Below are 27,719 nucleotides of genomic sequence, written 5' to 3'. Positions count from 1 at the left end.
AGTTGTGATATACCTATCGAGATCCAATCATGTTGATTTTTTTCGTGGATATACTACTTTACATATCCTGCAAGATAAACGGTTTAGATTATAAAAAAGAAGAAGAAGTCTTATGAGGCCCATAGGCAGTGATCCCATGGTTTCCACTTCTGCCAGATAGAAGTTACTCTCTTGTATTTCCACCTCTGCCAGATAGAAGTTTTACTCTCTTGTAACTTGACCGGCGGGGGCGAAAGTGATAACTATAGAATTTCGGGGACAACCTTTTTCTACACCTATTATTACGAAGATATTTTTTTTTTCTTTTTATCCCCTAAACTATGTAACTTTTTTCTACTTCATCCCTCAACTATTAATTTGGCAATTTCATCCCCTCAACTTCCACTCCATTACCTATACGATCCAATACATAAACAGAACTCAAATTTTGGACGGAAAAGAACCTCACGTGCTCATCACGGGAGATCTCAACCCAAAAGACAAGGGCAAAATAGACATTCTAGGTAGACCGACATATTACCCCACCTGCTACGTCATTTTTTCCACACCCTCCTCTCTCTCTCTACACGTTACTTCTCAATTCTCTCCCTCTCTCATCTCTATGGTTCGATCATGAGTTAGGGTTTGATCTGGAGCAAAAATCAAAGAGAAGGCAAGCGTAGGAGTGAATTAGTTCGAGATGGATGAGTTGAGGCAAGGGAAAGGCGTTATCCCCAACTGTAAGTACAAAGAACAAAAAAAAAAAATTTCTCGATCGTGCATAGCAGTGTGGGGGTTTAAGTTTGTTTGTAACTAATGATTTCCCCACTGTGATACTAATCTTCCCATGGTGCAACCCAACTGTACTGCAACTTATAATTAGACCTAGTGTGGGGGTTTACGTTTCTTTGCATTTTTGGGAAAAGATTGACTAGCATGTACAAAAATAGGTAAGCATTGTCAATTAATTGCATGTACAAAAATAGGTTTGTGTGGGGTTTTGTTTCTGATTCTCATGCATCAATTTTATATGACATAAGTGGTCCATTTTGTATTAAAGAAACAATCACTTCATCTTCTGTCACAAGAATTGGGTTTTTCGCCTTGCTCAAAAGTTTTTTCGAGAATTCCTCCCATGGGTTCAATCCAGTTTTGTTTTATTTCCCAAGTTTTTTCTTGTTGGACCCATCTTTAATCAAGGATTCAAGGGGCATTTCATACATTACACGGTTTGCAAGCAGAGTGGTGTACTTTGTTTTTTTGTGTGTGTGCGGATAATGCATATAGAATGGGTGTATATTGGACATTTGGAGGGAAACACATGTTTAGTTGGCGCCAATGGGTTGGTCTACCTCGAATGTCTATTTTGCCCGTCTTTTGGGTTGGGATCTCACGTGATAAGCACGTGAGGTTCTTTTCCGTCCAAATTTGAGTTCTGTTACCTATTGGATCACATAGATAGCAAAGTGAAAGTTGAGGGAATGAAATTGCCAAATTGATAGTTGAAGGACGAAGTAAAAAAAAGTTACATAATTTAGGAGATAAAAAGAAAAAAAAAACTCTACAAAAATCACATTCCGGACTTCCTGAATCGCATTTGAAGCAGAAGAGCAATGATCAATCTCTCTCTGCCATCTCCCGCGAATTTGGTCCCGCCTCCGCCCAAAACCCCAATCCCATCCCGGCAAAAGACACCCCCAACCCAAACCCTCAAAAATCCCAACTCCGAACACTTGAAGAACCGCCTGATCCATCAAGCCAGTGTGGGCCACCTCCGCCAGGCAATCTCGACCCTTGATCTCATGACCCAACAAGGCCTCACCCCCGACCTCTTCACCTACTCCCTCCTCCTCAAATCCTCCATCAGAACCCGCCAATTCCATCTGGGTAAGCTCGTCCACGCCAGACTATCCGAGTCGCAGCTCGAGCTCGACTCGGTCTCCCTCAACTCACTAATCAGCTTCTATTCGAAGAACAACGACTGGGTAACGGCCAATGCTATCTTTGAAAACATGGGTGAGCGTCGAGACGTGGTTTCTTGGAGCGCAATGATCTCATGCTTCTCACATAATGATATGGAATCGAAAGCTATATCTACTTTTGTTAAGATGCTTGAGTTTGGAGAACACCCCAATCAGTTTGGCTTTGCCGCTGTGATTCGGGCATGTTCGAATGCCAAGAATGCTTGGATTGGGGATGTAATTTTTGGGACTGTGATAAAGACTGGGTATTTTGTGTCTGATGAGTGTATTGGATGTGCATTGATAGAGATGTTTGTGAAGGGAAGTGGTGACTTTGATTCAGCGAAGAAGGTGTTCGACAGAATGCCTGACAGAAATTCAATCTCTTGGACTTTGATGATAACTAGATATTCTCAGATGGGTAATCGAAAGGAAGCCATTGAGTTGTTTATCGATATGGTAGAGAGCGGTTATATGCCAGATAAGTTTACTTTTACTAGTTTGGTTTCTGCTTGTGCAGAGTTAGGGCTGTTATCGTTTGGGCAGCAATTGCATGCTCAAGTGGTCAAGTATGGGTTGGTTTTCAATGTTTGTGTTGGCTGTAGTTTGGTTGATATGTATGCAAAATGTGCGGAAGATGGATCTATGGTTAATTCAAGGAAAGTTTTCGATCTTATCCCTGATCATAATGTTATATCTTGGACTTCGATTATCACAGGTTGTGGGCAGAGCGGAAAGCATAGTAAGGAAGCCATTGAGCTCTATTGCAGGATGATCGAGGATCAAGTTTTACCTAATCATTTCACCTTTTCCAGCCTTTTCAAGGCATGTAGTAATCTTTCTGATCCTGATACTGGTGAACAGATTTATGCACATGTGGTGAAAATGGGTCTTGCGGCAGTTAATTGTGTCGGGAATGCTCTTATTAGCATGTATGCTCGATCTGGTAGGATGGAAGATGCTAGGAAAGCTTTCGATATTCTATTTGAGAAGAATTTTATTTCTTACAACACAATTGTTGATGGATGCACCAAGAATATTGATTCTGATGAAGCCTTTGGAGTATTCCATCAAATTGAGGATACTGGGTTCGTGCTCGATTCTTTCACATTTGCCAGCCTCTTGAGTGGAGCTGCTAGTATAGGTGTAGTTGCTAAGGGTGAACAAATTCATGCTCGGTTACTAAAGGCAGGGTTCGAGTCAAATCAGCACATAGCTAATACTCTAGTTTCCATGTATTCAAGATGCGGAAACATGGAAGCTGCTTTGCGAGTTTATTTCAAAATGGAACGTTTGAACGTGGTATCATGGACTTCTATTATAACAGGGTTAGCAAAGCATGGGTTCGCAACAAGAGCATTGGAAATGTTCCAAGAAATGCTTAATGCAGGTATAAAGCCAAACGAGGTCACCTATATTGCTGTTCTATCAGCTTGTAGCTATGTAGGTATGATCGATGAGGGGTGGAAGCACTTCAACTCAATGTACAAAGAGTACGGAATAAGCCCTAGAATGGAACACTATGCATGTATGGTTGATTTGTTAGGCCGGTCAGGCTTCTTAGAGGAAGCCATGCAGCTCATCAACTCAATGCCTTTCGAAGCTGATGCTTTGGTCTGGCGCACATTGCTTGGAGCTTGTTGAGTCCACGGTAATTTCGAGCTTGGGAAACAGGCTGCTGAAATGGTTATTGAGAAAGAGCCAAATGATTCAGCCGGGTACATTTTGCTATCAAACTTGTACGCTTCCGTGGGCCAATGGAACGAAGTAGCAGAAATTAGAAAAACCATGAAAAAGAAGAATTTGGGAAAAGAAGCTGGCAGAAGCTGGATAGAGATAGAAAATACGGTGCATAAGTTTCACGTGGGAGATACATCCCATCCCCAAGCAGAGGAAATATACAAAGAACTTGATCAATTGGTTACCGAGATAAAGGAGGTGGGTTATGTCCCTGATACAAGCTCTGTTCTTCAAGATGTTGAGGATGAACAGAAAGAGGAATTTCTGCTGCAACACAGCGAGAAAATTGCTGTGACATTTGGTCTTATTAACACGTCAAAACCTAAGCGTATTACTGTATTTAAGAATCTTCGAGTGTGTGGAGATTGCCATAATGCTATGAAGTACATATCGATGGTAAAGGAGAGAGAGATTGTTTTGAGGGATTCTAACCGGTTTCACCATTTCAAAAATGGGATCTGCTCCTGCAATGATTACTGGTGATGACCGTTTCTTGAGCAAGACAATTTCATTCTTTCAGTTTTGAAGGTCTCGGCTGCTAAATATTTAACTGCAATCTTCTTCATATTGTAGATTTCGGAGGTAAATATGTATTGCAACCAAAACCTGTTTTACAATTCAATGTCTTCATTTTGCTTTCAGCAGGCGTATGGGGTATTGGAAATTTGTTACCAAAAATGCTGAAGCGAATTTGCAGATGCTGGATTTATCAAATTTGAAATATGCCAATTGAGGGCTTTCAGCCTGCGTATGGGGTATTGGAAATTTGTTACCAAAAATACTGAAGCGAATTTGCAGATGCTGGATTTATCAAAATTGAAATATGCCAATTGAGGCGTTTTCATGCCAACGAAGACGTTTGTTGCTGCCTTTTCGACTCAATCCAAAATATGAACCGTCAACAGATTTAAACCATTCACTTTCTTGTCACCATGCATGAAAATTTCTCGTTCTTGGTAAAGGCCCAAGGAAATGCTGAGGAGCAAACCCAAATGTAGGCATTGCTTCCACGCTGATTGCATCAATGAATTGCTTTGCACAAATGCTCCTTGTTCAGTCTATAGGAACTCTCTTGATCGGTCTCTATGGGCTCAAGCAGTGTAGATTTTGGTTTTTTTATTTTTATTTTGTCTTTTTGTTAAGTGTAATTGGAGTATTTAATAACTTGCTAGAGATCATTGCATGTGTTAAGAAAAGAAAGAAAGAAAGAAAAAGTTGATAGAATCACAAAAGGGAAATTAAGCAGACCTGTTAAGTGATCAATGTCTCCAGTTTCTTGCAAATTTAATAATCTCTGGATGGTATCTTTCAATTTGACCACTAGAACGAGATTTATCAGCAATATTTCCAGTAAATTTCCAAACAACTATACCACAAGCGTTAATCTGCAAAAGTCTTTTTTTAGTTACGGTACAAAATGTTTCTTAGCTACCATGGACTACAACAAAGGGATAGATATCCCATCAATAACTCTAGAAAAGACGATAAAAATAACATTACGAATTGGGTGTGATCTTCTAATACCAGTACATATATTGGAGGCAAATCAGTTACTCAAAGCACAACAGAAGCTTTATGGTAAGGCTATACATCGGTACATTAATATCTCACGGTGTCACGTATCAATTGATGAAAAAGATAGTGGTTTTATCTTTCTCACTCGGATTCAACAATAACTTCCAACTCACTGTTAAAAGGCCTTCCACTCGCCTGACCCGTGGCCAAAGTTGGATTTGTAGAGGCAAACGGATTGGGAGGCTTGATCAGAGTGTCTCCATCTCCGTCCAACATTTGAATCACACCATGCATTGAAGGCCTGTCAACTGGGTACCATTGAATGCACCAAAGTCCTACGATTGCCAACTTTTTTGCAATCTTGGCATCTCCTTCATCTTGAATATGAATTCCTAGCTCTTCTCCACTATCCAAACAATTGTAAATCCATTCGGGAAAATAAATTTGGTTAGTGCTATTGACCATTACATCGAAATTCTTTTTTCCTCCTACCATTTCAAGCAACAACATTCCGAAACTATAAATATCTGATTTGTATGACACATTCCCAAAGTTCCTTGAGAACACTTCTGGTGCAATATAGCCAATGGTACCACGAGCAGTAGTCATGGATACAACACTTTGTTCCTTAGAACACAATTTAGCTAGACCAAAATCTGTTATCTTCGGATTCAAGTTCTCGTCCAACAAGATGTTATGTGGTTTAATATCGAAATGAAGGATTTGTTGGTCACATCCTTGGTGAAGATACTCAATTCCTTTGGCTATGCCCATAGCAATTTCTAGCAGCTTTTTCCAACCAAGTAAACGCTTATCGCGATCAGATAATGCAAACTTTTCCAGCGAATCATTTGGTAAGAACTCATAAATAAGAGCTCTTCTGAATCCATCAGCACAATATCCAACCAGGCGAACCACATTGACGTGGTGGATTGTACCAATTATTCCCACTTCGTTGATGAACTCTTCTCCATTTCCCTTAGTGCTATTGAGGATCTTAACCGCAACATAAACATCATTGGAAAGTTGTCCCTTGTACACTGTTCCATATCCTCCTTGGCCTACTTTGTCCTTGAATTGGTTTGTAATTTTCTTAATATCGGCATAAGAGTATCTTGCCGGCTTCAAAGCTCTATAATCCTCCAAGAACCTTTCAATCTTTAGATGATCCTTTCTCTTTATTTTCTTTTGTCTATAGAACCAATACATTGCAATGAAGATTACAAGAAGCAAAAATGAGCCTAAAGTCACACATGCAATCTCCAAGTCATGACCTGTGAAAGATTTAGAAAACCCGTTATATTTTTTCTTTGTGAGCTGAAAATGGTGTTTAAAGCTTCAATCTAACTACTATCTAGGGCCCGTTGTTTGATGGCACTAGCAGGCAGTAGCGCCACGACTCGTGTGGAGAGTACTCAATGGATAACGGTGTACATCGTCTGGTAGCCTGCTTAGCCTAGCCCGCTTTTTTAGGGTTTGGGATTCTTATAGAGTTGGGCTGGGTTGAAATTTTATGCCCGTTTAATAAATGGTATGCGGTTGTGAAAATCACTTAAGGGCCAGCCCGGCCCGATAAAAATAAAAGAACTCCTATTTTTAATAGGATATAGGTATGTAGGTATGTATGTACATGTATGTATAGGTATATGTATACTGTTATGTTATCCCGATAAGTCTTAAGGTTCTCCTTTTATAGGTGAGACACCTTAGAGAAGTTTTTGCAAGTTATAGCTTCATGGATATTGGAGAGTTCCAACTTTTCTCCAATTTTTTAAACACTTTAACTACTTTTTGTGGGGATATAAAACTTTTTATGAGTCAGTTTTTTAGTAGTGCTGAAAAAACTAAGAACTTTAAGTTTAATTATTTCGGTTGTCAATTCTAATTTGTGAGCATAATGATTGATTAATTTATGTTTGGGATACGATGCTTTAGAAAAATAATGGTCTTATTGGACAGGTTTGAGAAATAAATTTTTAATTGGATAGAGCTTGAGATTATTAATTGAAGCCCGATTATTTATTGGGCGGGCTTGGGTATGAATAAGTCTCATTATTATTAGGGTGATTTATAGGCCGGCCCACATTTTCGTCCTAAATTCCCACCAACTCCAGCCAAATTTCAAAAACTACGTCTAAGGATCTCAAAAAAGAGAGTTCTCTTCTTCCATGGCTTCCATGAAAACTCTCAAGTCAACCTTCTTCATCATCTCCTCTCTCCTCCCGTCCGCCTCTCCCAAACCACCGCCCACCAAAACTATATGAGTACCGCGGATTTGCACTCAACGGGCTTAATCCTAGTAAAAATCTACTGCCTCATCATCCTCTTCGCAACCACATTGGGGGGGGGGGGGGGGGGGGCGGGGGGGTTCTCCCCGTACTTCTACCATTGGTGGGTACCTCGCTCATGCACTTCTTGAGTGACTCGGTCCAAACCTTCGGCAATCTGACCACCAAATCATACCCTTTCTCGTATATGTTGGCCGCGGCGGGGTACCTTCCACGGTTCCACCATGTTTGGCGATCGTGTCGTGTTTGAACTTCAGAGTATACTTTTTTATGCACATGAATCTGCTTGTTGTCTCCATTTTTTAGTGAAAATTAGTGAATTTCTCTGATAATAATGTCTAAAAATTCTTAGTGAATTTTACTTAGTGAAATCCAGACCCATTGAGATTTAATGAAATTTGAAATCAGAGTGAAATTTAGTTAGATTAGTGAAATTTGAGAAATAGTGAATTTCATTAATTTTTTGAAGTAGTGAAATTTCGCCGGAAAAATTCATCGGTCGGAGATGGTCGCCGGCCAGAAGGATTGTGGGATGGAGGTGGTAGAGGATGATGAAAATTTTGAAAGATAATAAAGTGTGAAATTATATTTAATTAAGGGTAAAAGAGTAATCTTCATATGAAATTGTCCTTAGAGAGATAAATAAAATTGAGTTCATCCTTAATGGAAATTAAATACTAATACATTTTCTAGACCCGCATGTAATTTTCTGTTATTATGAAGTGTAAGCCCACGTCGACGTTTGTGCATTCCTACTCAGTGGAATACCTTCAATTTTGATACAAGCGTTACATAGACCACTATAATATTGAACACCCAATATTAAAATGTTAAACTTGGACGCTTATATCAATCTTAACAGTGGATCTAATTGTCAAAATTTTCCATGTTGATTCAATTGATATTTCCATAAATAATAGGAGTAGTAGATAATTAGTATACTAATTTTAATCGGAGAAGTTTTAATTAGTATTTTCTTTTTAAATTCTATGAAATTTATGGTTCTTTCATCTTTGATAACTACCATCAAAAAAATTTCCGGAGATGCCACTATTAGTGTAGGAGATGTAGAAGCCCACCAAATTAAAAATAATGGGATTAATAATACAAAATCTCCCATGGTTGCATTAGATATTCCCACGTTATGAAATTTTGAATTTAATTTTGTTCACCCTCCTAAAAAGAGGATGAACACTATACTCATTTTTATTAGTTAAAATGATGTGAATCACGCCACAAAATTATGTCATCCTTCTAAAAAAGTATACCTACACCATTTCAACTAATAAAATGAATGATAACTTTCACCCTTTTTTTAAAGAGGATGAACAAAATTGAACTATGAGATTTTACCTCGTCCAAATCCATGACCTCGAAAAACCAAGCTTAGTTGAGTTGGTTTTGCTCATGTGTCTTCCTAGTGGTGGCCAGTGTTTGAGCTCCACGAAGAGCAAGTTTGGAGTTCAGGTTATGGATAGCCTCTAAACCTTGACTAATTTGCTAACACCCTGCTAACCAGCTGATGTATAAACTATGGAAAAAAAAAAAAAAAAACCCCATCACCTCTCACAAGGTTGTAGGCTGTAGCCAAATGGGACAATGGTAACTTCAAAAAACGGATCCGGATCCAAAAAAAACAGCACTTGCTTTTTCTATCAAGAAGTTTAACAAGATCTATTGTTGTGGGTATGCAAAGTTTCTTTTAACTTCCTCCGGTTCGAGCTTGCAAATGAAACAAATGGGAAAGTAGAGAAAGAGGGTACCCAAAAAACTTGCCTTCAACTCGTTGGTGCCATTTCAATTGCAGATCAGCTTGATGAAACGCCTCGATCGGAACCAACAAGTTATACATCTTTCTGCAAGATAGCATCAGGGGCGGATCATCCTGATAATAGACACTCACCTCACCTCTCTCGGCATATACTTCAGGACCGTCGCCACGGAAGCAAGTGACCCTATAAGAGAAATCCGGTTTCGTTGAAGGGCAACTGAATAAACTAAAATTGTACGTGAAATTTGCAAATTGAAAGGAAGTGGCGGACAAATTGAGGTTTTGAAGCTTTTGTGGGAAGCAGCTGTGTGGGTCTTTAATCTGAATCATTCGGGATTTGTAATCGATGTGGGTGACTAAAACTTTGACTGAATTAGGGAGGTCGAGAACGGTGGTGGTGTTGTTTGGAGAGCAAGAGAGGTCGAAGCCAGGACAGCCGCAGTGTAGTGGGTGGTGGTTCTTCAGACGGAATGGGAAGTGGATTGGTGGACCGTGATCGGAGCATGTTTTTGGAGTACTGCAATCGTCCTGGGCTTTGGAAAGGCTTAGGAGAAAGAAGAGGAAAAAATATATGGACATGGTACTATTCTCCTCTATAAAATATCTCTCGCTCTCTCTCTCTGAAAATCTTTTGTAGAGACTTATAGTTCTATTTTGCTACAGAAATAGATTCATTTAAGAAAGGTTTCAGATGAACGTTTGTGTGGCTCCCTTTCTTCTCAGCAATCAGTGTTCAAAGTCACCCATATTGACCTTGACTTATTGAGCTCCACATATTTATCTATATCTTTTATCTTCACTTCTATTAACTTAATTTCGTTCATTTTTTTCTCCCTTCTCATTAGCTTCGAAACTAAATTTTTTGTCATCCAACAAAAGCAGAACTAGTACTCTCTCTCTCTCTCTCTCTCTCTCTCTCTCTCTCTCTCTCTCTCTCTCTCTCTCTCTCTCTCTCTCTCCTTTGAGGGAATGGCCCTCGCGCCGGCGGGTAACAAACCCCCTCTTCTTCTTCTTCTCTTCATCCTGTTTTCAGTATTCTGCAACGGAAATCAAAACCAGCAATTTATTAATTCCTGCGGAGACATCCACAACATCTCCTTCCCTTTCCAATTACAAGGCGACCCATCCAACACCTGTAACGACCACTTCTTCACTCTTTCCTGCAATGAAAACAATCGCACGGTCCTTCCTCTCTTATCCGGAAAATACTACGTCCAATCAATCAATTACACCGACAACTCAATCCGTCTAGTCGACGTAGGAATCCAAACCAACAATATTTGCTCCTCTTTCCCTCTCTCCTCTTTCAACGGTAGCGATTTCGACCCTGTGGAGTTTTTCGCTTTTCCGTATCTGAGCTCGGTCTTGTTCCTCAGTTGTGAAAAACCAGTCCAATCTCCAACTTATATAAACAGGACTCGTTATTGTAATACCAGAGACGATTCGGGAAATGGGTATTATTCGTATGTCGTGGCGGCCGGAGATGATTTTAGGGTTTGGGATATTGCCGATTCGTGCCTTTTGAAGGTGTCGTACATTTCTTCGTCGCCGGCGATCAGTGAAAGGGGATGGAATTTGTCGTGGTTGGATTTCAATAAGGAGTTGGGGTATGGGTTTGTGGCTACGTTCGGATATTCATACTACGGAGGATGCAAAAGATGCAAGGAAAGGGCTTACTGCTTCGGAGATTCTGTGAATGTCACTGCCGTTTGCCGCGATGCTTGCAGCTACGTATACGGAAGTGAGTTGGATCTTCTGATCCCGTACTATCTTTTCTGATGCAGTTTTCTTTAGTTGATTAAATGATTCTATCATTGTAAAACAATAAACACTTACATAAATATTTACACAAATTCATTCGCATTCCCATTGGATCTCACACACATTACACATTCATTGTGTCTAGGACCCACTAAAAAATGTGAGTGTCAAGTGTTTTTAGTGACTATATAATAATTGTAAATGATTTGCTCCTATGAAAGTTGAATACTTCCTCCGTGTTCATTTTTTAGTCTCAATTACCATTTTTTGTTGTCACAAAAAAATTATTTCACTTCCTAACAAAAAAAAGTCATAGTTAATAAAAGTTAGAGTATATTTTACCCTTCTATTTTTAAACCAACGGTACTAAAAAAAATTTTAAATAATGATTAAATGGTAGAATAAGAAAATGTGGTGATTAGACATGCAATGATTATGTTTTCCCCAACAAGAATTAAAAAATGGGGACGGAGGGAATAGTTTAAAGGCAAATACTTCAATAAACGCTCCCTAAAATGATTTACCATATTTCAATTATTGTTAGTGGTATAAGATGTGAACTTATTTGGTGTTGGTTATAAATAGTACTACTCTCTATGTCTCATTTTCATAGTCCCTTATGTAAAAAAAAGTACACAATTTTTTAGTCAAAAAATATTTCGTACATAATTTTTTAATTCTAAAATTACAAGTCTTTTCATAGGAGACTATTATTTTGAAACAGAAAGTGTAGTATTTACCTAGATAATGAACAATACTGATCCAAGTAATGTATCCCTCCGATGTTGTCAAAGCTTCCAACGATAGTGCACTTACCAAGTAGGGTGATTTGCAAGACTTGTTGAACGTTTCTTTTAGTTTTAGAGCATCTACATGCAACACATGGTTATCCATTGATAATAGAGTGTTATGTTTTTTCTATTGAGGTAACCTCTAGACTGAACTTATTCTTATTCACAGTTTTGCTACTTATACAGATTTTTTTGCGTAGATTCATGTTCCACACAAGCGTTAATCTGCAAAAATATCTTTGTTTTTGTTATGGTACAAAATGTTTCTTGGCTACCACGGACTACAACATAGGGATAGAATCCCATCAATAACTCTAGAATAGACGATAAAAGTACCATTATGAATTGGTCGTGATACCGGTACATTGGAGGCAAATCACATACTTCAAAGCACAACAGAAGCTTTATGGTAAGGCCATATATCAGTAGATTAAAATCTGTCGCATTTTTTTTATATATCTCACGGTGTCACATATCAATTGATGAAAAAGATAGTGGTTTTATCTTTCTTATTCGGATTCAACAATAACTTCCAACTCGCTGTTAAAAGGCATTCCACTTGCAAATCCCATGGCCAAAGTTGGATTTGTAGAGGCAAATGGATTAGGAGGCTTGATCAGCATGTTTCCATCTCTCCTTCCAACATTTGAATCACACCATATATGCATCCATTGAAGGCCTGTCAACTGGTTACCACTGAATGCACCAAAGTCCCATAATTAATTTTTTAACTTCTTCGCAATCTTAGCATCTCCTTCATCCTGAATATGTATTCCTAGCTCTTCTCCCCTGTCTAAAGAATTGTAAATCCATTCTGGAAAGTAAATTTGGTTGCTGCTATTCACCATTACATAAAAATTCTTCTACCCTCCTATCATTTCAAGCAACAACATCCCGAAATTATAAATATCTGATTTGTATGATACAATCCCGAAGTTCCTAGAGAACACTTCCGGTGCAATATAGCCAATAGTCCCCCTCGTCATGGATACAACGCTTTGTTCCTTTGAACACAACTCTGCTTGACCAAAATCCGATATCTTTGGATTCAAATTATCATCCAACAAGATATTATGTGGTTTAATATCAAAATGAAGGATTTGGTGATCACACCCTTGGTGAAGATACTCAATCCCTTTGGTTATGCCCATAGCAATTTCTAGCAACTTCTTCCAACCAAGTGAATGCTTCTTGTGATCAGATGATGCAAACTTTTCTGGCGAATCGTTGGTAAGAACTCGTAAATAAGGGCTCTTCTGAATCCATCAGCAAAATATCCAACCAAACGAACCACATTGACATGGTGGATTGTACCAATTATTCCCACTTCGTTGATGAACTCGATCTTCCTCATTCCCCTTAGTGCTATTGAGGATCTTAACCGCAACATAAACATCATTAGAAAGTTGTCCCTAGTATACTGTTCCATATCCTCCTTGGCCCTACTTTGTCTTTGAATTGTTTTGTAGTTTTCATGATATCAGCATATATAAGAGTATCTTGTTGGCTTCAAAGTTCTATAATCCTCCAAGAAGCTCTCGATCTTTAAATGATCCTTTCTCTTTACTTTCCTTTGTCTATAGAACCAATACATTGCAATGAGGATTAAAAGAAGTAGAAATAAGCCTAAAGTCACACCTACAATCACCAAGTCATGACCTATGAAAGATAGAGAAAACTCGTTATATTTTCTCTTTGTGTGTTGAAAACGGTGTTTAAAACTTTTCTGACTACTATCTAGGGCTCGTTTGTTTGACGGCACTAACAACGCTACGAGTTGTGAAGAGTACTTAGTGGATAGGGGTGTACGTAGGCCCGATAGTCCGCCCAGCCTAGCCCACTTTTTTAAGAATTTTGGATATGTATTTAGGCTTATACGGTTGGGTTGGGCTAAGATTTTAAGCCCATATAGTAAATAGTCTAGGTAATTATAAAAAATCTTAGCTTTGCTTGTGTCTACGACACTACCCATGTCGACATGGCTGGAAAAAATTTTGATGACATTTTTGTAATAAATTTGAAAGAGTGTGCATGGGTACGTTCTTAAAAATAGGATAATACATATCAACCATTGGATCAATTCAGTCCTTGCCATTGCAACAACTTATCTTTTGAGGGCCCTACACCCTTCTGTTTTATAATATAGATAGATTAGCGCTTGTCCGCGCCTACGGCACTACCCATCCCGATTGAAATTGATTTGTACCCTTCCGCTAGATTCAAACCATGAGCAAAAGCTTGAAAGGCGGGTCAGTGCCGTCGTGAGTGGTGGAGGACAGTGAATGAGAAAAGGGCACATGAGAATATGAGAGATGGTCTGGCTGAGGTAGTGTTTGTGTGTGATTAAAGAGAGAGAAGGAGAACTCTGTGTAATTTTGATCGGTGGCAATTATGTAATTAAACGAAAGAGGCTGGACAATTTAATAAAAGGGAAATTTCACCCCAACCATTAGATCAATTCAATCTCAACCATTGCAACAACTTGTCCCCACACTATTGTGTTTTATAATAGAGATAGATATAGATTACAGCAGAAAAAACAAATGGCAAAGTAGAGAAGATCCTATACGCAAATTGGCTTCAACTCGTTGGTGCCATTTCAATTGCAGATCAGCTTGATGATATGCCTCAATCGGAACCGACAAATTATACGTCTTTCTACAAGATAGCATATGGGGCCGATCATAGACATAATAAACTCGCACCTCACCATACTCAGCATACACTTCACGACCATCGCCATCGAGGCAAGTTACCCTATACGAGAAACCCGGTTTCGCTAAAGGGCAACTGAATAAACTAAAAGTGTAAACGATATCTGCAAATTGAAAGGGAGTGGTGGACAAATTGAGGTTTTGAAGCTGTTGCGGGAAGCAGCTGTTTGGGTCTTTGATGTGAATCAGTCGGGATTTGTAATCGATGTGGGTGACTAGAACTTTGACTGAATTAGGGAGGTCGAGAATGGTGGCGGTGTTGTTTGGAGAGCAAGAGAGGTCGAAGCCGGGTTAGCCGCAGTGTTGTGGGTGGTGGTTGTTTATACGGAATGGGAAGCAGATTGGTGGACCGTGATCGGATCATGTTTTAGGAGTGCAATCGCCCTGGGCTGTGGAAAGGCTTAGGAGAAAGAAGAGGAAAATACATATGGACATGGTATTACTCTATCTCTCTCTCTTTGAATATCTCAAAATCCTTAGCAGAGACTTATGCTAGTTCTATTTCGCTGTAGAAATAGAGTCGTTTAAAAAAGGTTTTAGATGAATTGTATGGCTTCCTTTCTTCTCTGCAATGAGTGTTCTTATTCTTTTCTAGTGGAAAATTCAGCTGGCTCTTTTCTTCTCAGCAATCAGTACTGTTCTTATTCATTTCTTGTGGAAAATTCAGCAATCACAGCCCCGTTGGCTGCCCAGATGAGAAAAGGGAAAGAAATGAGAGTGGTCCCCTTTATTAGTGAGAGAAGAAAAGAAAGGAGTGTGGTTTCTCACCAACCCATCCAAATACACGTGAGAAATCAAACTCTCACTCCCATCTCCGGTGATTGGTCTCTTCTCAGGTGACCTGAAACTCTTTTCTCTCTTCTCCGGCAACCTAGAACTCTCCTCTCTTTTCTCCGGCGACCGCACAGCCACTGGTCCGACAACAAAAAGACGCCATCGTAGCTGGCACGCGCTGCCGGAAGTTGAGCGAGTGAGATCTACTCTCACCCACACTCCCCAGTCGCCCCTCTCTCCTTCTTTCTCATGGAATCGCGCCAAAAAGTGACGAGAAACAAAAACGGGCTTTGAGGGGCTCTCGTCTCCCACCCTTCCTCACCCTCTCTCGCCTTGTGGAGCATCCAAACGGAGGAGAGATTGAGTTCTCCCTCCTTCTCCTTTCTTTTCTCCCGAAATCCCTCAAACCAAACGAGCTGTCAGTGTTCAAAGTCACCGATACTGACCTTGACTTAGTGAGTTCAACATGTTTATCTATCCTTTATCTTTGTTGGAAATTGACTAGAATTCCTAAATTGACTAGAATTCCTATTCCTATTCGGTTTAGGTTTATTTAGTACTTTCCTATAAATTGGGACCTTGGGGGTTCCTAGGGTTATGGTCTTTTGTTCAAGGGCTTAGATATTAGGATTTTGTTTATGCTCTTAGGGTTCCACCAAGGGTTTGTGTCTCCCTTTTGGGTTCCACCAGAGATTTGTCTCTAGATATCTGTTTGGTGCTTCAAGTAGAGTTACGGGTATAGTCGGTTCTTTGTTTCTCTCCCCATTTATAGTGAATCCTCTTGCTCTTTTTCCCGTGAAGTACGTTCTTGCTTTGTGCTTGAACGGAACCACGTACATCCTTGTGTTCTTGTTTATCGCTTGTTGATTTATTATATTCTCAATTTCGTGTTCAGCACAACAAATTGGTATTAGAGCTCCGGGTTTCAATCCGAGGCTTTTGTTTTCCGCTGCGTATTGTGCAATTGGTGAACGTTTCAATGGCGACTCGTTTCGAAATTGCGAAGTTCGATGGGCAGAGCACTAGCTTCAGTTTATGGCGTATTAAGATGAAGGTTTTGCTTGTTCAACAAGGATTACACAAGACTTTGTTGGGAAAATTGAAGAAGCCTGCTGATATGCAGGATAGTGTGTTTGAGGATCTCAATGCGAAGACGCTCAGTTCGATTCAGTTGTGTTTAGCCGATGATGTGCTTCGCGAGGTCGGGGAGGAGGATATTACTGCCGGTATTTGGTTGAAGTTGGAAAGCATCTATATGACGAAGTCTCTTACCAATCGGTTGTATTTGAAGTAGCGCCTTTATACGTTTCGTATGAGAGAAGGTACGCCCGTAAAAGACCATCTAGATGAGTTAAATCGAATTATTATGGATTTAAAAAATATTGATGTTGTGATTGATGATGAAGATCAAGCCCTTATTTTGTTATGTTCTTTGCTTGCATCTTATGAGCATTTTGTTACTACCCTACTTTACGGGAGGGATACGATTTCCATGAAGGACGTTAAGTCTAGTTTGTATTCGAAAGAATTGAGGAAAAAAGTATCAGGTGAGGGTGGTGATTTTGATGCTCAGGGTTTGATGGTGCAAGGAAGAACTTCTGAGAGGGATTATGGCAGTAGAGGGGTTTCTGGCTCTCGTTCCACAAATCAGGAAGTAAAGTGTTTTTACTGTAGGAAATACGAGCACATGGTGAGAAATTGTCCTAGGTTGAAAAATAAGGATAATTTTGAAGAGAAGGTTGTTACTGGTATTGTTGAAGAAGATTCCGACGATTCACTTATGGTTCTTTCTGTGAGTGTCGGTGATGTCTGTTCGAATACCGAATGGATTCTGGACTCCGAATGTTCTTACCACATGTGTCCGAATAAAGATTGGTTCGATACTTATGAATCGGTCAGCTGTGGTACAGTTCTTATGGGGAATAACATGCCCTATAGAATTGTTGGGATTGAAACAGTTAAAGTCAGAATGCATGATGGGTTTGTGAGGACGTTGTTTGGTGTTCGACATATACCAGATTTGAAGAGGAACCTTATCTCTTTGGGTACTCTTGACTATTTGGGTTGGAAGCATACCGCTGAAGGTGGAGTCTTGAGGGTTTTGAAGGGTGCTCGTGTTTTGATGAAGAGTCGAAAATCGAATAACCTCTACGTGCTTGATGGTAGTATGATTGTGGGTGCTACATCTTTGGGTTCTTCATCGGTGAATTCGAGGTTGACTCAATGTAGGGTTTTTTAACTCTGTGGTAGAGTCGGTAATTAACTCCGTGTGGAGTTTGAGCAGATCTTCGAGTGCATTCGGGAGGGATGCGTTGCGTGGGAGGTGCCTGTTGAAAGATAGAGGCTCAATTTGGAGGCATGTGCGGCTGGGTTTCCTGAGTCGCGTTTACAAGGTCAAGCATGTGTGCTTGAGCCTTGCTCGTTTGTGACATTGGTAATGGCCCCGTGGGGGGCTTTTAGGGGAGATGAGTGATTAAAGGAGAGGATTGCCTATAGTGTTGAATTCGATGGAATTCAAGTCAAGGTGGAGATTTGTTGGAAATTGACTAGAATTCCTAAATTGACTAGGATTCCTATTCCTATTCGGTTTAGGTTTATTTAGTACTTTCCTATAAATAGGGACCTTGGGGGTTCCTAGGGTTATGGTCTTTTGTTCAAGGGCTTAGATATTAGGGTTTTGTTTATGCTCTTAGGGTTCCACCAAGGGTTTGTGTCTCCCTTTAGGGTTCCACCAGAGATTTGTTTCTAGATATCTGTTTGGTGCTTTAAGTAGAGTTACGGATATAGCCGGCTCTTTGTTTCTCTCTCCATTTATAGTGAATCCTCTTGCTCTTTTCCCCGTGGAGTACGTTCTTACTTTGTGCTTGAACGGAACCACGTATATCCTTATGTTCTTGTTTATCGCTTGTTGATTTATTATATTCTCAATTTCGTGTTCGGCACAACAATCTGCACTTCTGTTCGTTGATTTTCATTATCATTTTTCTCCCTTCTCATCAGCCTCAAAAAGTAAAAAAAAATTGGCCATCCAGCAAAAGCAGAACTAGAACTAGTACTAGTACTCTCTCTCTCTCTCTCTCTCTCTCCTTTGAGGGTATGGCCCTCGCGCCGGCAGATAACGAACCCCCTTTTCTTTTTCTCCTCTTACTCCTGTTTTCGGTAACCTGCAGCTACGGTAATCAAAACCAGAATTCATCAATTCGTGCGGAGACATCCACAACATCAGCTTCCCTTTCCAATTACAAGGCGACCCATCCAACACCTGTAACGACAACTTCTTCACTCTTTCCTGCGATGAAAACAATCGCACGGTCCTTCCTCTCTTGTCCGGAAAATACTACGTCCAATCAATCAACTACACTGACCACTCAATCCGTCTAGTCGATGTAGGAATCCAAACCAACAATATTTGCTCCTCTTTCCCTCTCTCCTCTTTCAACGGTAGCGATTTCTACCCTGTGGGGTTTTTCGCTTATTCGTCTAGGAGCTCAATCTTGTTCCTCAGTTGTGAAAAACCAGTCCAGTCTCCTACTTATATAAACAGGACTCGTTATTGTAACACCAGAGACGAATCTGGAAATCGGTATTATTCGTACGTCGTGGCGGGCAGATATGTTAGGGTTTGGGATTTTGCCGATTCGTGCCTTTTGGAGGTGTCATACATTTCTACGTCGCGGTTGATCAGAAAAAAGGGATCGAATTTGTCGGGGTTGGATCTCAATAAGGAGTTAGGGTATGGGTTTTATATTCTGTGGGGGTACTCTTCTTTTTGTCCGGATTTGTCACGATGCAGGAAAAGGGCTTCCTGCTTCGGGGAATCTGTGAATGTCGCCGGTATAACGGTGCGTCCTTGGAAATTTAATCGTCTGATAACTTATTTCAGTATTTTTTATTTTTTATTTTTTTTTGTTTAGATTCTCATCATAATTTTTTGGGTTAATTGTTCGTCTTTACAAAAAAAAATAAAAAAAGTATAAAAATATTGACCGATGTTGAAAAAAGTTCATATATGACAACACTTTAGACAAAAAAATAACACGCATCTCATAATTGAATGATACGAACCGACCATTTTATAGGACTTGGTTGAGAAGTTTGATTGTGTTTGATACCTATCAATGTTCCATTAAGATGATTTTTTCATTTATTATCCTCTCAAGAACACTGGGGATATGAGCAGTTTAGATCATCTCATTGTTGATCCGACTTGAGTATGATTCTATATTTGTGAAATAGAACGTAACTTAAAAAAAAAAAAGTTTATTGTTAGAAAAGATAAAAATGAATATTTTAAAAGAACAAAGTTAAAATAAAAAGGCTGATGGAGTGTGTGTCTAACTAGTACTTAGTTAAAATTAAAGAGTGGCCTATGGTCAGCTATTTTTTATTAGTAATAAAGTGGTGATTTTCTTTCGCTAACATAATTCTTTTCTATCCCAAAAATGCAGAAGCCATCACGTGGAGTGACATTGTCTGTAAGTATTTGTCCTCTGTTCATTTTGAATCTTGTGGAACATTTTGTGATTGGCTATATATGTTATATGGACTCTGGTGCGAGTATTGGATGCGGGTGTAAGTCTATGTGTCAGATCTTCCTAAAGTTAAATCTTAGGATACTGGGATATGTGTTCCCAAATTGGGTATGGGTTCGAAGACACGTTCTAAACACTTGTTTGTCATATGTATAATATATTAATTGTATAATTTTTTCAAATTATGTACCGTAAATCATATGTAGTAGTAATGTATTTAAACAAGAAGAGGTTAAGAAAAATATGTTTTTGCTATTTTTTTTATTTTCAAATTATGTACCATAAATCATATTTAGTAATTCTTTTAATTTTATTTTGTGATATGGAATATAGTAAAAGTTTTTAAATTTTTTCTTCCGATGCATGAAGCTTTCGGAAGCAAGCGATCACCCGGGTCTGGATTTTTCGTGTCATTTCTATCATCGTGGTCGACTGGGAAGAATGAATGAATGAATGCCCCAAAGGGCGATTTTAGTATAACCAAATAGAATACTTGGAATCTATACAAAACTGATCGTAGAAAAAAATCAATTTGTAAATGCATATAGACTAGAGAAATCAATTTTTTTTATCAAAAAAAAAGGTTTCTATATCATTAACAAAAATGATACAAAACAGAAACCCTGTAGTGGCACACCAGGGTTTGTCACTGTAGAGAGTATCATTTTTGTTAATGATATGAAAACATTTCTTTGCTAATAAAAAAAAATACTATTAAGCAAGGGATACAAAACCAGCTTTCCTCCACCCTTAGCTTAAAACAACAGCAAGAGTTAAGGATCTTTTGTGCTCCTTGTTACATAGTATTAATATTCGATAAAATATTGTTATCTTTTTATTAAGATAATTAATTTAATAATTGGACATTTCTGATATACACATTCTCACATGGCTAAATCTTAATCTCTTCTTTTAATTTTCACAGTGTATGGAGGGTTCGTGCTCCTGTTGGTATTCTTAATCATAGGTAAGACTTTATCCTTCCTATGAGCCTATCTACGGTGAACCACAGTAAATGCACCTTTTAATGGACCGAAAACAAACCGAAAGGATGGAGTACATGAAGGGTCAATTGAAATGTAACATACAAATAGTATAGGGTAAATTTTACAAATGATCCTTCTAGTTTACATGATTTCTCATTTTCGTCCTTCTAGTACCAATTGTGTTAATTTTAGCCGTATAATTTACATTCCGTCTCAATTTCACTCGCTTATGGCGTCAATGAAACAAACAGAATTGAAGGGCAAAATTGTCATCTCTCCTCATAGAGGGTCCAAATTGAGATTTTATGAAAACTAGAGGGACTATTTCTAAAATTTTACTTTTTACATTTGTTTTTGAAAATAAAATTAAGACACCATACATAATATAATTCTTGTCTCGTTTTTTAATTGAATAATCAAAATATGTTGAAAATTTTAAAACTTTTATTATATTCCATATCACAAAAATATGAAAAAATTCGAAAAAGCAATCCCTATGTTAAATGTCTAGGTATTGTATTTTTTTCAATCTCATTATTTTCCTTGTCACGCGATTAAAAAAAAAGTTATTCGATAGTATTTAGGTATCTTGTAATTTTGTTTAATTAAGCAATGAAACACTAGCTATTGAATATTAAGAGATTGAATTGCATTAAACTGTGTACATGGGTATAGTGTATTTATTGTGGGGCTTACTCATGACTTATATAACAAATAAACATGGATTGAATATTGATAGCTACATGATCAGCTTATTGTCTTCAAACAATTTAACGACTAATAGCTACATAATGAAATACAAAGATAACCTCTTCAGATCAATATAAGTTAGCAAAGCTATGAGTTGACTTGCAACATCACTTCCAAGTCGAAAATTCACTTGCTTATTTATTATTCAAAAGTGCTCCACTTTTTAATCAACGATTACAAGAATAACTAAATAATTTTGAACATTTTTTTTGATCAGGTGAAATAATAAGGAGATTATAAATTACTTTTTTTTTGAATAGCGATTTTTTTTATTAATCTTTGAGAGAGATACAATGACTAAAATGAACAAGAAAAAAGCAACAAAAGCCCATCCAAGACCCAATCCTTTGATTGGCAAGATGCCAACCAAGGACATTTAACTAAGGTGTACATTGATTTTTGAATTTTTCAATATATTTGTAATGTTTAATGCAATACAAATATAAATTTTCTCAAATATTTTGATTACCCAATAAAAAATAATTGAGGTGTCAAATACATTAAATATGGTATTTTTATTTTTATTTGCAAAAAACAAAAGTAAAACGTAAAATTTTTGAAATAGTCTATCTAGTTTACTTAAAATCTCAATTTAGTCCCTCTATGAGAGAAAATGACAATTATGCCCGTCAATTCCATTTTTTTCATTGACGGAGTCAGGGAGAGGGATGAAATTGAGACAAAATGTAAACTATAGGGTTAAAATTGACACAATTAGTATTAGAGTGACGAAAACAGAAGTTCGTGTAAGCTAGAGGGACCATTTGTAAAATTTGCCCTATAGTATATGAATACGTACATGTGGGTGCGTGTTGTTGTACATGTGTGTGCGTGTTGTTGTGTGTGTGCATATTTCAGTTTGAAGAATGATCCCGTGCAAATGAATGTAATTCCAAGACAGCAAAGTTTTGATATTGCTACTTAATTTTCTATGACTGAATAACACAGGAGCGGTCTTCGCGGCAAGGGTTCTATGTGTACCGTGTGTGTTTTGGTTTTTAGTCATTAAGTTCAGAACAAGACATTTATCCACATTTGATAGCATAGAAGGTTTCTTACAAAGTCAAAATAACCTCGTGCCCATAAGGTACTCCTTCTCGGACATCAAGAGGATGACCAATGGGTTTAGGGACAAGTTGGGGGAAGGAGGCTATGGGTCTGTATACAAAGGAAAGCTCCGAAGCGGCCCTCCTGTAGCAATTAAAATGTTAAGCAAGCCCAAAGCTAATGGACAAGAATTCATCAACGAAGTTGCTACCATTGGAAGGATTCATCATGTCAATGTTGTTCAACTAATTGGATATTGCGCCGAGAGGTCTAAACGTGCTCTTGTGTATGATTTCATGCCTAATGGGTCTCTTGAGAAGTACATCTCTTCTCCATATGGCAAATTGTCCTTGAGTTGTAAGCAAATGTACGAGATTTCTCTAGGCGTGGCTCGAGGCGTTGGATATTTGCATCAAGGTTGTGACATGCAAATCCTGCATTTTGATATAAAGCCTCATAACATTCTCCTTGATGTGAATTTCACGCCAAAAGTTTCGGATTTTGGGCTTGCGAAATTGTATCCGACAGATGAGAGCACTATAACAATGACTGCAGCTAGAGGAACCTTGGGTTACATGGCTCCTGAGTTGTTCTACAAAAATATCGGGGGCGTTTCCTATAAAGCTGACATTTATAGTTTTGGAATGTTGTTAATGGAACTAGCAGGCAGGAGAAGAAATTGGAATTCATCAGCTAATTCAAGCCAAGTTTTCTTCCCTTCATGGGTTTATGATCAATTCGCGGAAGGAAAGAACCTGCAAATTGGAGAGACTACCGAGGAGGAGAGCGAGATGGTAAAGAAGATGATGCTAGTTGCTTTATGGTGTATACAAATGAGGCCTAGTGACCGTCCGTCCACGAACAAAGTTGTTGAGATGCTTGAAGGAAATTTCGAATTGCTTCACACGCCTTCGAAGCCTTTTTTGTATTCGCAAGCTATGCCGGCTGAGAATGATGGAACGAACATAATGTTGCCCAATCTGTCAGGTGCTTGTTCGGATGCTATGACTAGTGAGATAACTGGGCGCTAACTCTCAAGACTAAATATCCTAGTTTGAGGGTTTATGCTGATTCTATATGATTTTGATTGATGGTGTTAAAAGACAAGACTATCAGTTTAATGTCATGTGCTATTCTGGGTGTGTTAGCATTTGTAGGCGACTGCTTAAGCAAACCTTGTACCTAGGTTATGAATCAAACAAGGGGAACAATTACATTGTCTATGTTAAAGTTATATCATTGTTTGTACTGGGATCAAGAATTGTCTCTTAGGCCCACTGGTCTTATGTTTGCACCATTTGTTTTAAATAAATGCTGGAGAAATTTTGAAAACTTGATAGAATCAGATTTTCTAAGACCCTGGAGTTTATTTCCGTCCCATAATGTTTGTCCGGTCTGCAAAACGACGATGTAAAAATAATAAAATTTTCGCAAGAAAAGTTCAAATTTTTTTCAACCATTTACTAGATGTCAATGAATTCTTTTACTTTATGAAAAAAAAAATTAGATTTTATCTTGAAAGAAATGCATTATTTTTCAGTCCTCGTTTTGTGGACCGAACAAACATTTTGGGATGGAGGGAGTAGTATGTTCCTTTGTTTTAGCCCAGTCAAATTCTAAAGCATTCAATCAAAACCGTTTTTCCAATGGTTGTGCAATCGTACTTAAGTGCAGTGAGGGTTAAGGGTTCAATTCCTGCACAGAGTATATTGATATTCTTCTTGGTGATAGGTTAGGTTGGGTTGAGTAACTTGAGTTGGGGTTAGGGTAATGTAGCTTCTTCTGGGTTAGTGTAATGTAGCTTCTACTAAAATAAAAATCGATAGAATTTCTATAGCATTCACGTTTCAAGAATGGGAATAGTATTCGCATCAGTCTCCCTAAATTTTGGATGAAATCGTACTAAAAAGTCAATTTGTTACTTTAACTAGTCGCTTTTTAGAATGTCTTATGCATTTGACTCTTTATTCAACCTCTATTAAATTAATATATTGAGACACTTTTAGGATCCTGATAAATGGTAGATTTAGACTTTTATCCTAGTTTGACGCAGTTGTTCCCAAATACAAACCGTCAATATATTTAGCGCAATGCAATCAACACAACTCTGAACACAATTATATGATGAGTCGTTCGATGCACATGGGTTCACGTGCATCACACAACTTATCATACAGTTGTGTCCAGAATGTGTTTTAAATTGTGTTGGTAGAGAGGCTTTTGACGGATTTAATCCATTCACTTTCTTGTCACCATGCATGAAAACTGAGCAGACAATAAATGTACTCTGTCTTGTCTTCAACCCACATAATCGGTAGCCTCTGTACACCCCTAGCTCGCACTTGTTTTTCTATTTGGAGTGAGAAACGGCTATTGAAGATTTGTTTGCAGACATTGGTAAATTTATGACTCTACATAGACAACTACGAGAGTTCCCTTAAAATTTCAGAAGGTTAATTAGGAGAAGTCTTTTAGGTTTATGGTTTGTACAATAGGGACGGAAATATGATCTTAGGCTCGGTTTTATCGAACAAAAATAATTTGTTCATGTGTCTACCTATGTCTGATTATGGGTACATTATATGGAGATGTTTTCTTCTTTTTTTTGCGGGGCATGAGATTAACAATTTGAATCATTGTTGTAGGTCCGAATGCTCACCAAATAGAAATTTAGAAGCATATGAAAAGATTTTGGATTGGAGAAAGAGCTGATTCGACAGGGGCTTTATAATACTGTACTTTGTATTTCCTATTAAATGACTTCTGGACTGAACCTATTCTGATTCTTTATTACCCTTTATAAACCAAATCATCTGCAATATACTAATCACTCTGTTCTATCCAAATTCCTTTGGTAATGTAAAATGAATGGCTTATCCCAGCATCTGGCTCTAGTCACCAACTCCTTTTAGAATTTTAAATAAAATCCTGAGGTTAGGGAATATTGAACTCTCATTTCTTTATTGAGATGCTTATTAATGTTGTTGCTCCCAACAAATGTATGTTTAGCTCTATGTGTATTCTTTGTATTGTTGGAGACGATGAAGGGTTCTTGGAATCGCACGTGATATTGGTCAATACGAGTATTTTTATTTTATTTTTATTGCACGGAACTCTCTGCCTCGCTTTCAAGTTACTACAAGGATGGCGCACACACTACGAGCATGGACACCAAACACAAATAGTGAGAGAGCAGTGACAGTGGGGTGATTTTTTTTATTTGTTTACTGTTTTATCGTCCCCGTGATATGGGATTGGAATATTTCAAGTGTAAGAAATCATTTTTGGATGGGCTCTTCTTTTTTTTTTTTAATCATCGATGGGCTCTTTTAGAAGTGGGAAGAAATCAGGTGAGCCCAAATTGGGTTCTTTTTCTTTTTCTTTGTTTTTTATGATAGGATACTTCATTGATAATAATAAAGAAAATACATAGAACGGGCAGTCATCCCAGGAGAGAGGATATAACAACCACAAAGGAGGCCTAAACACCACGCAGATCATCCAGGACCTCACACAACCAAATGCGCAAAACAGATGGAGTATATCTCCAATCAGCGTAACTCTAGACAAGTGACCAACAAAACCAACAAAACACCCACGTAGGCATGAGGGAAGCCCCCAAAACGGGAGAGAAAACAGAAAAAAAACAAAAAATCAACAAATAAAAAACCTACGATAGATCTACACCCCTAAAATCAGCCGCCCAAAAACTTTGGTCAAACCGCTGCCCAGAACCTCAATCACCATAGCAGTCGACACCCCACCATACAATGACATCAACTGCTACCTCCCTCCCAAAAAAACTACGACTTCATCAGGGCGCGAATCTATGCGCCACCCTGAGTGATGAGGAAGGGGCCGGCCTGATAACAACAATGGAACAGCAGGAAAATCGAACAGAAAAGCACACGGTGAGGAAGATCTGAACAAGGAGCACATAGGCGGATTGCTTTGATGAGGAAGATCGGAAGAAGCCTCTGTCACTTGGCATCAGCGTCCCACAGACAAGATCGACGTCGAAATTTGCCAAGAGGAAGATTTGAACAAGGAGCACATAGGCGGACTGCTTTGATGAGGAAGATCGGAAGAAGCCTCTGTCACTTGGCATCAGCGTCCCACAGACAAGATCGACGTCGAAATTTGCCAAGTTCAAGGGGAGAGATTTGAAGGAGAGAGATCGAGAGGGGAAGGGGGGAGGCACCGCCCCTTTCCAGGAAAACCCTATTCTCATAGAGAGAGAGAGAGAGAATTGGGTTCCTCTTTACATTCTAAAAAACATATTTTATTTTTTTCGTTTTTAGTGGGTTAAACAAATGATAATTTGTGAAATATACTACTTTTGTGTGCTTAACAATCAAAATGAATTCAGTATCGAGAAATTTTATTGTTCTCTTTGTGCAACTCTGTTTATTACGCTCTTTTTTGTTGCAATGTGTTTGTGACACCCAACTTTGGTTGGGCTGCTAGCAGAGAAGTTGGGCATTCAGAGAGTTTCGGTGGATGACTAGGGGGTGGGTTTTACACATTTCACATCACTTAATGACAAATAGTAACGAGGCCTTTTTAAAAAGGCAATGTGGGTGACCGATTGAAAAGTCCATTGGCTTGGCATGACCAAAGCGAACTATTTGTACAAGGGGTGAGCAAGTCGTTACAAATAATATCAAAATTTGCACCAACTGAAGTGTGTTCGTAAGTGAGGGAGATTGTAAAATCCTAGTTTGACTATGTGTTAGCTGTGAGCGTGGGCATCTGGGACTCGTGGGCATCTGGGACTGGTAGGGAGTCTGGGTGTAGGTATGGATAAGTGATCATAAGTCCTACATCTTTTGGTCGATGCAAAGTTTAGCGCTATTAGTAATAGATCATGATCTTCCTTGTACAAAGCCTTTTAAATCCGTGAGGGCGCCAAAGCCTTGTGAAACTTGCAGATACGCATGCTCGTCTTGCAGCAATGCAAGGGTGGGTGATGGACTGGAAATTTGCATGAGTCATGATGGAGTGATTGGTGTAAGGTAAACATTAATTCTACAACTACACACACAAACACGCAAATAATTACACGTACTCAATCACGTAACATGTGTAGAATTAGGTAAAATGACAGTCC

General features: G+C 38.6%; 4 protein-coding genes, 1 long non-coding RNA gene and 2 pseudogenes across 5 annotated transcripts in view; 4 read left to right on the top strand and 3 right to left on the bottom strand.

Annotated features, from left to right (window-relative positions):
* Positions 1-9,725, top strand: part of LOC131319761 (putative RING-H2 finger protein ATL21A) — an 82,596-nt gene extending 72,871 nt beyond the window's left edge. The window contains exon 4 of the transcript XR_009198035.1: positions 9,636-9,725. The gene's annotated coding sequence lies outside the window, so the exon portion shown is untranslated. The remainder of the gene's footprint in view (positions 1-9,635) is intronic.
* On the top strand, positions 1,548-4,750 carry LOC131319750 (pentatricopeptide repeat-containing protein At3g49170, chloroplastic-like; annotated as a pseudogene).
* Positions 5,036-15,096, bottom strand: LOC131319755 (rust resistance kinase Lr10-like). The gene is made up of 3 exons (XM_058350151.1): positions 14,964-15,096; positions 9,260-9,845; positions 5,036-6,469 (listed from the first exon to the last, which is right to left on the bottom strand). The coding sequence occupies exons 2-3, from the start codon at positions 9,831-9,833 to the stop codon at positions 5,337-5,339; spliced, it is 1,707 nt and encodes a 568-aa protein (XP_058206134.1). The 5' UTR covers positions 9,834-9,845; positions 14,964-15,096; the 3' UTR covers positions 5,036-5,336.
* On the top strand, positions 10,224-11,121 carry LOC131319777 (uncharacterized). Its single transcript, XM_058350170.1, has one exon. It carries the CDS (start codon positions 10,224-10,226, stop codon positions 11,031-11,033), a length of 810 nt encoding a protein of 269 aa, XP_058206153.1. The 3' UTR covers positions 11,034-11,121.
* Positions 10,755-13,728, bottom strand: LOC131319764 (rust resistance kinase Lr10-like; annotated as a pseudogene).
* A 5,661-nt stretch (positions 15,097-20,757) lies between the features above and the next one.
* LOC131319771 (rust resistance kinase Lr10-like) lies at positions 20,758-23,870 on the top strand. The gene is made up of 2 exons (XM_058350164.1): positions 20,758-20,793; positions 22,511-23,870. The coding sequence occupies exon 2, from the start codon at positions 22,675-22,677 to the stop codon at positions 23,638-23,640; it is 966 nt and encodes a 321-aa protein (XP_058206147.1). The 5' UTR covers positions 20,758-20,793; positions 22,511-22,674; the 3' UTR covers positions 23,641-23,870.
* LOC131319785 (uncharacterized) overlaps positions 20,759-27,719 on the bottom strand; it is a 57,977-nt gene continuing 51,016 nt past the window's right edge. The window contains exon 2 of the long non-coding RNA XR_009198038.1: positions 20,759-20,847. This is a non-coding gene — a long non-coding RNA (uncharacterized LOC131319785). The remainder of the gene's footprint in view (positions 20,848-27,719) is intronic.

This window comes from Rhododendron vialii, chromosome 3a (assembly GCF_030253575.1).
Source record: "Rhododendron vialii isolate Sample 1 chromosome 3a, ASM3025357v1".
Taxonomy (NCBI): Eukaryota; Viridiplantae; Streptophyta; class Magnoliopsida; order Ericales; family Ericaceae; genus Rhododendron; species Rhododendron vialii.
The sequence above is the reverse complement of the archived record's forward strand: the minus strand, read 5'-3'. Positions and strand labels throughout refer to the sequence as shown.